We start from the raw sequence: 12,605 nt of genomic DNA on the forward strand, positions 1-12,605 counted from the left end.
TAAGCTTGTAACTGTTCAAATCTCCACCTTTGTGAAGGGTTGCATAGATCAGAAGGTAATATGGGTTGGTTTTGTGTGAGTAGGGATTTGATATTTTGTGATGGTTCAATGGTTTAGGTTAATGAGGATGAGGATGATAAACACAACTTCTGCTGATTTTCGGGAGTCTTAAGATGTCTTCAATGGTTAGCTCATTTTTCCCGATTGCTATTTTTTTAAGCTAGTGACTCTTTTAAGGTCAATCCTCCCCCGAACATAACTCCCAACTCTAATGGATTTTTCGGCTTTGAGCCTAATAGCCCCCACCCTCATTAATTCGGTATATTCATGTTGAGACTGAGTTTGACTTTTTCTACATCTTTCTTCGTGGGACCAGTTTCCACATCCTAAGCATCGTTTGTATCTTTTTGCTCTTCTTTTCATTGTGCTTTTGGAAACTCCAAAAAATGGTGGTTATTGTTTGTCTTGGCGCTACTTTTTACTCACCTTATTGCTAAAGAGAAAGATTCTCTCCCTAAGTTCTGGAGACAACATAGGTTTTGTGAAATGTATGCAACAAAGGAAATTGAAATCGATAGAATGCATTTCCATTTCTTTAGGGTCTACCAATAAAAGACCAGTGTTGTATTTTACCGGTGAGAGTGATAAAGTGGTAAAGTTTTTTGGTTTTGTAATTTAGAGAATGGTTTGAGGGAATTGTGATAATATTACCTTCTCCCTTATACAACGCTTCATGCGGTCTTGAAATGAAAATTTGTGATAAGTTCTAAATAACACAAAACATATGACTCGCTCAAAGCTTCCGAAAAAATATTTATATGGCATGAGGTTTATCTCACAGTAAAGGGGGAATTGGGTATAAACGTCATATTTTGCATAAATTTATTCTAAATATTACAAAACTTCTTTTTAACTTTTTCAATTTTTTGGTTATAGTAGATTTTTAGTTGGTTATTTCCAAACAAATTTCTTAGATATGCATTTGGTTTTGTCAAAAAAAGTCTTTGTTTGCTACAAAAATTTTGGTTATTAGAAATTTTTTAATTAGTTGAGCATGCAATTGGTCAAGTAATTACCCTCCCCACACTTGAATCTCACATTGTCCTCAATGTGAAAAGATTCATAAACAGATTCATAGTAAGATTTGTATGAAGAATGGTGGGTAAAATGGAAAGGAACTTTACTACGGGCTAACGAAATTTTGACATAGCGTCCCCTGTTTTTCGTCCGTTTTCCTGTAGTGTACCTAAATCATAAAAAAACTGCACACAACCACCAAACATCCAAAGCATAATAATATTGAAAATTATTATTATTATTATTATTATTATTATTATTTTTATTATTATTATTACTATTATTTTACTATTATTATTTTATTTATTATATATTTTTAACCTATTTTCAATGCCTAGTTTAATCAGGGTCTTGGCCAGACCTTACTTCCAGTATGTTCATTGGTTTTGGTGAAGGATTACTACCTCCGAGACGGCTTCGAATGGTCCATCGATGTATGGTTTTAATCGATGTCCATTGACTATGAACTAATGGCTGTCAGAATCCGAAATCTCAACTGTCACATAGTCAAAAACTGATTCAACTATGCGTGGACTTGTCCAACGAGATTTCAACTTTCCTAGGAAAAGATGTAAACTTGTGTTATATAACAGTACACGATCGCCAACTTGAAATTTTTTGTTTCCTTTTATATCGGCGTCGTGTAAACATTGAGTCTTTTCTTTGTAAGACTAGGAATTTTCATATGCCAGTGCTCTTAGTTCTTCTAGCTCGTGAATTTGATCTTTCCGGTTTTTATCGGCGGACATTAGATCAAAGTTCACTGCTCTGAGAGCCCAATAAGTCTTGTGTTTTAGTTCTACTAGTAGATGACATGCTTTCCCATAAACAAGTTTGAAGGGTGTTGTTCCTATAGGGTTTTGGAGGCTGTCCTAAGGGCCCACAAAGCGTCATCTAACTTTTCTCCCCAATTTTTGCAATTCATTCCTATAGTTATTTCGAGGATCCTTTTAATTTCCCGATTCGATACTTCCACTTGCCCACTGGTTTGAGGGTGATATGGTATTGCCAAATGGTGGTGAACTCCATATCGCGCTAAGACTTTGTCCATCAAGGCATTGAAGAAGTGAGTACCTCTGTCGCTGATTAGGGCTTTTGGAGTGCCGAATCGTGAAAATAACTTTCCCAGAAATCGTACAACTACTCAAGCATCGTTAGTGGGAAGAGATTGTGCTTCTACCCATTTAGACACGTAGTCGACTGCTACATGGATGTACTTATTTCCGAATGTGTTAGGAAATGGGCCCATCAAATCTATTCCCCCATACATCAAAGACCTAACAAATTTGAATGCCTTTTTGAGCCATATCATTCCTGGTTAAGATGTTTCCGGCTCTTTGACAAGCATCACATGCTTGGTTCAAGGCATGTGTGTCTTTATATATGGTGGGCTAGAAGAATCCTGCATCAAACACTTTCCTGAACTTGGTGGCGGTACTGTGGTGTCCACCAGTTGGTCCTTCATGGCAGTGTTTGAGAATATCTAAGGCTTTCTTTCCTGATACACACCTATGAACAACCTCATCGGCTCCTATCCTAAATAAGTATGGATCTTACCAGAAGTAGAACTTAAGATCGGAGAAAAATTTCTTACGTTTTTGATGAGTTAGCCCTTTTCTTAAGATTCCACAAGCTAGATAGTTTGCGAAGTCGGCAAACCAAGAACTTTCATCTTCCTCTTTCATTAATGCTTGGTTATGCATGAGAACTTCGTGTGGAAAATTATTATCAATAATTTCCTTGCGATATACTTTTGAAACTGGGTATTCAAAGCATGAAAGATGGTCTGCGGCTACATTCCCTGTTCCTTTTTTGTCATTGACTTCTATGTCGAATTCTTGGAGTAGTAGAATCCATCGGATAAGTTTGGGTTTGGCATCTTGGTTGTTGAAGAGGTAGCGTATGGCGGCATGGTCGATGTAAACAATTGTTTTGGAAAGAACTAGGTAGGATCTAAATTTTTCAAAGGCAAAAACTACTGATAATAACACTTTTTCTGTTGTGGTGTAAATTTCTTATGCATCGTTGAGAGTTTTATTAGCATAGTAAATTGGGTGAAATTTTTTTTCTTTGTGTTGTACAAGTATGGCTCCAACTGCAAAGTTAATTGCATCGCACACGATTTCAAATGTAAGGGTCCAATCGGATGTAGTCATGATTGGTGCGTTGACAAGTTTGTCTTTCAATATGTTGAACGATTCAACACATTCTTCAGAGAACACGAATGATGTGTCTTTCTCAAGAAGTTTGGTCATAGGTCTAGAAATTTTGGAAAAGTCTTTTATGAAGCGGCGATAGAATCCCGCGTGACCTAGAAACTTCTAATGGCTCAAACTGAAGTTGGTGTTGGAAGTTTAGATATGGTTTCGATTTTTGCTCTATCAACTTCTAGTCCTGCTTGGGATATCTTATGACCGAGAACAATGCCCTCTTTGACCATAAAGTGGCATTTCTCCTAGTTGAGTACTAAGTTTACTTCTTCACACCCAGCTAACATTTTGTCTAGGTTTTTCATACAATGATCTAAGGAGTCTCCAAAGACTGAGAAGTCGTCCATGAATATTCCTTTATAAAGTGTTCAATCATTTCATGAATGATGGCCACCATGCAACGTGGAAGGTGGTCGGAGCGTTACATAGTCCAAATGGCATTCTTCGGTAGGCGAAGGTGCCGTATGGACATGTAAATGTGGTATTCTCCTAATCTTTAGGAGCAATTGGAATTTGAAAATATTCAGAAAATCCATCAAGAAAACAGAAGAACATTTTTCCTGATAAACGTTCAAGCATTTGATCGATAAAAGGAAGTGAAAAATTATCTTTTCTTGTGGCGTCATTAAGCTTCCGGTAGTCAATGCAAACCCGCCAGCCTGTGATGGTCCTCATTAGTATTAGCTCGTCCTTTTCGTTCATTACAACTGTCATTCCTCCTTTCTTGGGTACTACTTAAACTGGACTAATCCAAGGTGTAACACCGCGTCTTTTACCCTCTTTAATTTAAGCCTAAATAAACTAACTTAGAAAGTATAGGGACCAAAAGTATAAATTCTGAAAATATTGTCCCATCGCGGTACGCGACGGGGTAACACTCAACCCATCGCGTAGCGCGACGGGCTTGGTGAGTCACCGAACACGTGTCCAACACCGTGTCAACACGTGGCGCAAAATGACAGGCCACGTGTCACCATCGCATAAGGCGGCGTAAAATTTCGGCGCCGCGGTACGCGACAGGTCCCAAAGAACCGGTCGCGTACCGCGACGGGGTCCAATTTTGGCTATAAAAGGGGGGTGACGGGCATGAGCTCCATTCATCCCAAAATACACCTCTCTTTACACACACATAGCATTGGAAAGCGTGCCCATTGCTGTAACAAGCCAACGTGCTGTTTTCTCGTAATTCGTGCAAGAAACGAAGTTATAATCAAGTAGCAATCACTTAAACGAGTGGATCAAGATCCTGCCTTTTTCGTATTATCAATCTAAGGATCCGAATTAAGGTAGGAGTTATGTTTAAGTTATTTGAATTATAGCTTAGACTATCAATCGAGGCTATGACCTTTAACCTTGATCGTATTTTACAAATCATTCACAATCATTTTTTCATAAACGTTACTTCATTATGAAGTAATGTTAAACAAAAGAGATATTTTGACGGGCATGTAGTAACTGGAAGGGGGATATCATTAGTAGTAAGTTTCTTTCCTAAGGAAAAGTAATTCGCATAAATCACAATCAACCGAGGGACCCGTTTACTTACCTGGAGAAACTTACCAACGTGATAGAACCTATTAGGCCAAAGCATGCTATATCAAACGTCACATAAAACAAGTATTTTCATACACAATCAAATATAAACGATTTCAAGGTTAAGCTTACAATCATAGCTTAACATCATTCAAAACATTCATACGAACCTATTTATGTATAGGTTAAGTATCATTCACAATCAATCAATCAGTCAAGGTTTTCAACACCGACAATACAGGTGAATACGTTCAACCCTTTTTAATCAATCAAAACATATTTATACTCAATGAGACGAACGGGTGTTTTGTCTTAACGAGGCAACCAAATGTCTACATGAGATCGAGTAATCTCTAAAACGTTATAATACAAAGTAGAGAATAATATCAACTCAGACCGAATACGCATGTGTCTGGATCCAAACATAACTGTTAAAGGTCAATCAATCAATCAAAGGCAATGAAGCCGCGAGCTTAAACGGTCATGACCAGTTCCCAGTTTAGGGTCGTTTGGCTCGGGGAATACCGTTGTGTGTGTAGGGCAGTGGTACATATACCGAAAGTTGAAATGCTTCCGCTGAGATTGTCAAGAAAACTACATTTGTATTGTAATCATCATTCAAAATGTTTTATTGAGTCATACGTGTTCATCAGCATATAGCTGATGTATTTTTCCAACCCATTGCAGGTAATTAAGTATAAGTAGCGTTAAAAAGGATTGGAGTCTTATTGAAGATAGAAGCGCGAACAAGATGGCTCTGTTTTTAATATAAAATCCTTGTAATATGAAAACATATCTTTTGTAAACCAATACTCGGGTATTTAATTCCCGAGTAAATTTTCAATGTAAATTAATATTATATTCAACCTAAAGTCTTCCGCTATAATTAACCCATAAACTCTGATATATTTACAAAACAGGTACCAACTTGTGGTCACACGCCTAGGCCCTAAGTGTGGGTGTGACACAAGGCGAATATGAGATTGTGTAGATTAATCCTGCATCAAGGAGTTTGATTACTTCCTTCTTCACCACATCCTGCATATTGGGATTGAGACGTCTTTGATGTTGGACCACGGGTTTGTATTCTTCCTCCACGAGGATTTTGTGAGTACAAAAGGAGGGGTTGATGACCTTGATATCCATGATCTTCCATGCCATAACTTTCTTATGGTTTTTAAGAACCTTAAGAAGTTCGTCTTTCTCTTCTTTAGAAATGTGAGATGAAATAATTACTGGGAGTTGAGAGTCTTTTTCCATAAAGGCATATTCGAGATGGTTTCGGAGTTCTAATTCTAAAGCTGGTGGTTCTTCGGTTGATGGTTTTGATTTTTCATTGCATTCGGTGATCTCACATACTACTTCTGATGCTTCCTGATAGTTAGCATTGAGATTTCCGTTTTCTAAAATGGGTATGGTGATGGTTTCGGTTAAGACTTGTGTTTCTAGTGGGTTAGTGTTGGAGGAATCTCGCACATAGCAACTCACGATAGAATCGATGATGTCGACAAAATATAACGTGTCATCATGATGTTGCGGATATTTCATAGATTTTCCTTTATCAAAAGTGATTGCCTCGTCATTGACCTTGAGAGTGAGTTTGTCGGTGCAAACATCAATAATAGCCTTTGCAGTGGCTAAGAAGGGTCTTCCTAAAATCAGAGGTACACTTTTGTCTTCCTCCATGTCTAGAATCAAAAAATCTACTGGGAAAACAAACTTGTCAATTTTGACAAGCATGTTTTCAACAATTCCCCGAGGGTATTTAACGGATCGGTCAGCTAACTAAATGCTCATGCGGGTGGGCTTTGGTTCTCCTATCCCTAGTTTTGAAAAAACCGCATAAGGCATTAAATTAATACTAGCTCCTAGGTAAGCTAGGGCATTGCTAACAGACAAATTTCCAAAGAGACAAGAGATAGTAAATCTCTCTGGATCGGTCATTTTCGATGATAGCTTGCTTTGGAGGACACTAGCTTTTTCAATCGCGATCAACCAATCAATTCGATGTTACCATATGGGAGCCAACCTGTGTATCTCTCAGGCAGTCAACAATGTCCAATTGAAATCTCTGACAATACTGAGGACTATGTTCCCCAGTATTACCCCTCCGACATCCCAACATACCATCCTTCCGAGGAACAGGAGGTGCAGAGTAAAATCAAACAAGAAACCGAAACGGAATCATCAAGCTAGATGAATTGTCACTCTGATCAAAGGAGATGACAATTCGGATCACCACCATTGGGTTATCAATACCAGATTCCACCGACCATTGCTGAACCAAGTCGTAAGCCAAAGATGAGGGTCGTCTTACCATACAAAAGAGATCAGTTCAATCACCAATCAAGAATCCTTATGAATCCGAGGAAGATCCCGAGGAAGAGGAGGATTCCAAGGAAGAAGATGAGGAGAATCAATATCCTTATTTTCCATCTTATAAGGGATCAATACCATCAATCTCCCAGCAAGCAAAAGAGATTCGGGAGGAGGCAAATCTCATCGAGGAGTTTTACACCAACAACATCCCTGATGAAGAAATGCATGCATACGTTTCTAACCCGCATCCTATCCACAAGAAAATGCTTATCTCTTTCCAGCCTTATCCGCACCAACGGGATATCCGAACCCGCCAAATTCGGAGATGGACGAACTGAGAAACGAGAAAGCGGACAAAAAGAGAATAGGGAGAAAGATTGCCAAGAAGTGTGACAAGATGAAAAATCTTGTTACAAAATGGATTAAGGATTAGAAATTATAGCTATGTACTGTTGTAGTTGTTATGATTTTTTTTGTAAATAAATAATGTAATATAAAGTGTGTTTTTTCTGAAATTTTGTTTTATTCATATAACAACATGTCTAAAGCAAATAGTAATCAAGAAACTCAACTAAATAATAAAGGAAAGACTATCAAGGAAATCATGCAAGAAAAATCAACTGCGGAAAATATACAAGCCATGCCACAAAATTATGTGTTTGGTATCTGTGATCTAATAAAAGAGACTGTGAATCCAATCTATGAAATATTGAAACATGATCAAAGTCGTATTGCCTCACATTCTAATAAGAGAACAAGTGAAAGTAAAAGCGAATCTGCTACTTCGAAAAGAGAATCAAAGAAAGAATCTAAAAAGGAATCAGAAAATAAGGAAAGTAAGAAAGTGAAAGAAACGAAAAAGAAAGAAGCTAGTGATGAAAGCTCCACTGTTGAAAACAACCTCCATGAGAAAACGAAGAAATTACAGATACATGAAGGTTGTGATTTCAAGGTGTTTAAAGTCTATAACCCTAAAGAATTTCACGGGGATAAAGGAATGATACATACCCTCCGATGGTTGGAGGAAATGGAATCGATTGTACTAATAAGAAAGTGTACGGAAAGCGAGAATGTGCAATATACCTTCCTGATGTTCAAGGGGGAGGCATTAGAGTGGTGGAATACCCTGATTGGAATCAAGGGTAGAGAGAATTTATACAATCTAGACTGGGCAACATTAAAAGCTATGGTAATAAAGAAGTTCTGTCCAATAAACGAAATGGATCAGATTCAGACTAAACTCTGGAATCACAAAGTTGTGGGAACCAATCTCAAGGAATATAACACCAAGTTTCTTGAGTATTGTAGAATTGTGCCTCATCTGGTCACTCTTGAAATCAACAAAATGACGCGCTATATTTACGGGCTGCCAATAGAAATTCGTGACTTAGTCCGTTCACATATGCCGTCCACGACGGAATCTGCCATAGAGTTGGCCGGATATCAGATAGATGGGATGCTTAGAAATCGTGATGAGAAAAAGAAAGATGATGGAAAGACAAGTGTGGGTGGAAAGATAAAGAAGACGGAGAAGAAGATAGAGGGGAGATTTGTGTATAGTCGCCCCACTTGCAAGTCATATGGTAGGAGACATTTCGGTAGATGCCTTCGACCAACTAACACAGTGGTATGTGGATTCTGCAAGAAACCGGGACATTCGGAAGCAGATTTCCGTAAAAAGACAGGAGTATGATTTGAGTGTGGTGAGAAGGGACACTACAGTACTGAGTGTCCAAAGAAGAAGCCAATGACAAATACAGCAGGTGCAAGTGGCAACAGTGCGAAGACCGATGCCAAGAAAGGAAACGCTCGTGTCTTTATGCTAGACACCCAAAAAGCAGCCGATATACCGGACGTGATCACTGGTACGTTTCCTATAAATAATGTTTATGCTAGAGTTCTATTTAACTCGGGTGCAAACCAAAGCTTTATAGATTATAAATTTTGTAGTCTATTAAATGAGTCCTTAGTTAAATTAGATAAACATTATGAAGTCGAGACTGCTGATGGAAATGTAAGTAGAATAACCGAGGCTTTAGATAATGCCACAATTTCTTTAGCCAATCACGTCATACCTGTACGATTGTTACCTATGACATTAGCAGATTTTGATGTAGCTTTAGGTATGGACTGGTTATTCTTTAATCAAGCCCGTATCCCATGTAACGATAGAGCCATCGACATTCGAAAACCCAATAACAAAACCATTCGTATAACCGGAGATAAAGAAGGAGGAAAAGTTGGAATCATTTCCAAAAGCAAAGCAAGTCATTGCATAGGTAAAGGATGCCTCGCATTAATAGCCTTTGTAACCAAAGAACCCGAACCAAAGAAAATGGAGGAAGTGCCAATCGTGTCAGAATTTCAAGATGTATTTCCTGATGAGCTACCAGGAGCCCCGCCTGATCGAGAAGTAGAATTTAAAATTAACCTCGTGCCAGGAACATCACCAATTGCCAAATCACCTTATCGTCTAGCACCAACGGAAATGAAAGAACTAAAGAGACAGTTAGATGAACATTTGGAGAAAGGATTTATACGACCGAGTTCGTCACCGTAGGGAGCCCCAATTTTATTCGTAAAGAAGAAGGACGGATCGATGAGGATGTGTATAGATTATCGAGAACTGAACAAGGTCACGATCAAGAACAAGTATCCATTACCAAGAATCGACGACTTGTTCGATCAGCTTCAAGGAGCAAGTTGTTTTTCCAAGATTGACCTAAGATCGGGTTATCATCAATTGATGGTACAAGAAGAAGATATACCAAAGACAGCATTTAGAACCCGATACGGACATTATGAGTTCACTGTGATGCCTTTTGGACTCACTAATGCTCCGGCAGCTTTTATGGACATGATGAATCGGATTTGCAAGACATATTTGGACAAGTTTGTTATTGTTTTCATTGATGACATCCTTGTTTATTCAAAATCCAAAGACGATCATCAAGTTCACCTTAAAATCATACATGAAACCCTAAGGAACGAGAAATTATACGCCAAATTCTTGAAATGTGAATTTTGGTTTTCCGAAGTACAATTTCTTGGTCACGTTATAAATGAGAAAGGTATTCAAGTAGATCCAGCAAAAATTGAGACCATAACCAAATGGGAGAAACCCAAAACACCGAATCAAGTCCGAAGTTTTCTAGGCTTAGCCGGTTATTACCAAAGATTCATTCAAGACTTCTCCCGAATAGCGGTCCCATTAACTTCACTCACAAGGAAAGCAATTAAGTTTGAATGGGGACCGAAGCAAGAGGAAGCATTCGAAACACTAAAACAAAAGTTAACTAATGCACCGATTCTGGCTTTGCCAGAAGGGCTAGAAAACTTTATCATTTACTGTGATGCTTTGCACACGGGAATGGGAAGTGTTTTGATGCAAGGAAAGAAAGTGATTGCTTATGCTTCGAGACAATTGAAATCACATGAAAAGAATTACACCACACATGATCTTAAATTAGGCTCTATAATTTTTGCATTGAAGTTATGGCGACATTACTAGTATGGTGTAAGATTCACGGTATACACTGAGCACAAAAGTTTGAAGCATATATTCGATCAGAAGGAATTGAATATGAGACAAAGGCGTTGGATGGAAACACTTAATGAATACGACTGTGAGATCGTATATCATGAAGGAAAAGCCAACGTGGTAGCTGACGCCTTAAGTAGAAAAGAGCATGAGAAACCAAAGAGAGTTCGAGCTCTTAGATTGGAACTTAAAATCGATCTAGCTAGCCAAATCAAAGAAGTTCAGAAGTTGGCACTAGAAGAAGGAAATGTTAAAGCTGAAAAAGAGAATTGTACAATCGATCAACTAGTTAAAGGAAGTGATGAAATACTTAGACTCGGTACTAGGATTTGGGTACCGATGATCGGAAGTCTAAGAGATAAGATTTTAGAAGAAGCACACAAGTCAAAGTATATGATGCATCCGGGAAGTGACAAGATGTATCACAATTTAAAAGATGATTATTGGTGGATCGGGATGAAGAAAGATATTGCTTTGTATGTAGCTGATTGCCTGACATGTTCTAAAGTGAAAGCTGAACATCAAAAGCAATTAGGATTACTACAACAACCGGAAATTCCGATATGGAAATGGGATATGATAACTATGGATTTCATTATGAAGTTACCGAAAACATCACGCCAAAATGATGCGATCTGGGTTATTGTCGACAGACTTACTAAGTCTGCCCATTTCATTCCAATTCAAGAAACGTTTAGTATGGATAAGTTAGCACATTTATATGTCGAGAACGTAGTATCCTTACATGGTGTGCCGCTATCCATCATTTCTGATAGAGATAGTCGTTTCAAATTTTTGGTCAAGCTTTCAAAAAGCTACGGGGACTCGACTAAACTTAAGTACCGCATATCATCCCCAAACTGATGGCCAAAGTGAAGGAACAATTCAAACCTTGGAAGATATGCTTCGTGCCTGTGTTATCGACTTAGGAGGAAGTTGGGACACTCATCTTGCGCTGATGGAATTCTCGTACAATAACAGTTATCGATGAGTATCCAAGCAGCACCATTTGAAGCATTGTATGGGCGTAAGTGTAGAACACCTGTATGTTGGTCAGAAATAGGTGATAGTCAGTTGTCAGGACCTGAAATTGTTCAAAGAACCACGGATCAAGTTATACAAATCCGAGAACAATTAAAGGCAGCAAGAGATAGACAAAAGAGCTATGCGAGCGTTCGTCGCAAGCCATTAGAGTTTAAAGAAGGCGATAGAATTTTATTGAAAGTGTCGCCCTTGGAAAGGTGTCGTCCGATTCGGGAAGAAAGGAAAACTGAGTCCAAGACTCGTTGGACCATTCAAGATACTTGAAAGAATTGGACCAGTTGCTTATCGGTTAGAACTACCAGAGGAGATGAAGGGTATTCACGATGTGTTTCACGTATCTAATCTGCGCAAGTGTTTAGCCGACGAAACCCTTGCTATGCCATTGAAAGATGTTAAGATCAATGAAAAGCTTAAGTTTGTGGAACAACCTATTCAAATAGAAGATAGCATGATCAAGTTTCTCAAACACAAACGACTCAAGCTCGTGAAAGTCAAATGAGATTCAAGACGAGGACCCGAATATACGTGGGAACTCGAGTCAAAAATGAAGACAAAGTATCCCACTCTATTCCAATAAATCTCGAGGACGAGATTATTCAAAAGGTGGGGAGGATGTAACACCGCGTCTTTTACACTCTTTAATTTAAGCCTAAATATACTAACTTAGAAAGTATAGGGACCAAAAGTATAAATTCTGAAAATATTGTCCCATCACGGTACGCGACGGGGTAACACTCAACCCATCGCGTAGCGCGACGGGCTTGGTGAGTCACCGGACACGTGTCCAACACCATGTCAACACGTGGCGCAAAATGACAGGCCACGTGTCACCACCGCATAAGGCGGCGTAAAATTTCGGCACCGCGTTACGCGACAAGTCC

The 12,605-nt window shown here is 38.7% G+C and overlaps 1 protein-coding gene across 1 annotated transcript; it reads left to right on the top strand.

The window, feature by feature from the left end:
* Positions 1–8,886: 8,886 nt before the first annotated feature.
* Positions 8,887–9,699, top strand: LOC143529300 (uncharacterized). Its single transcript, XM_077025121.1, has 2 exons — positions 8,887–9,004; positions 9,245–9,699. The coding sequence occupies exons 1-2, from the start codon at positions 8,887–8,889 to the stop codon at positions 9,697–9,699; spliced, it is 573 nt and encodes a 190-aa protein (XP_076881236.1).
* Positions 9,700–12,605: the final 2,906 nt, after the last annotated feature.

This window comes from Bidens hawaiensis, unplaced genomic scaffold (genome assembly GCF_021521415.1).
Source record: "Bidens hawaiensis isolate Kalapana, Puna unplaced genomic scaffold, B.hawaiensis_p1.1 tig00008534_1, whole genome shotgun sequence".
NCBI classification, from domain to species: domain Eukaryota; kingdom Viridiplantae; phylum Streptophyta; class Magnoliopsida; order Asterales; family Asteraceae; genus Bidens; species Bidens hawaiensis.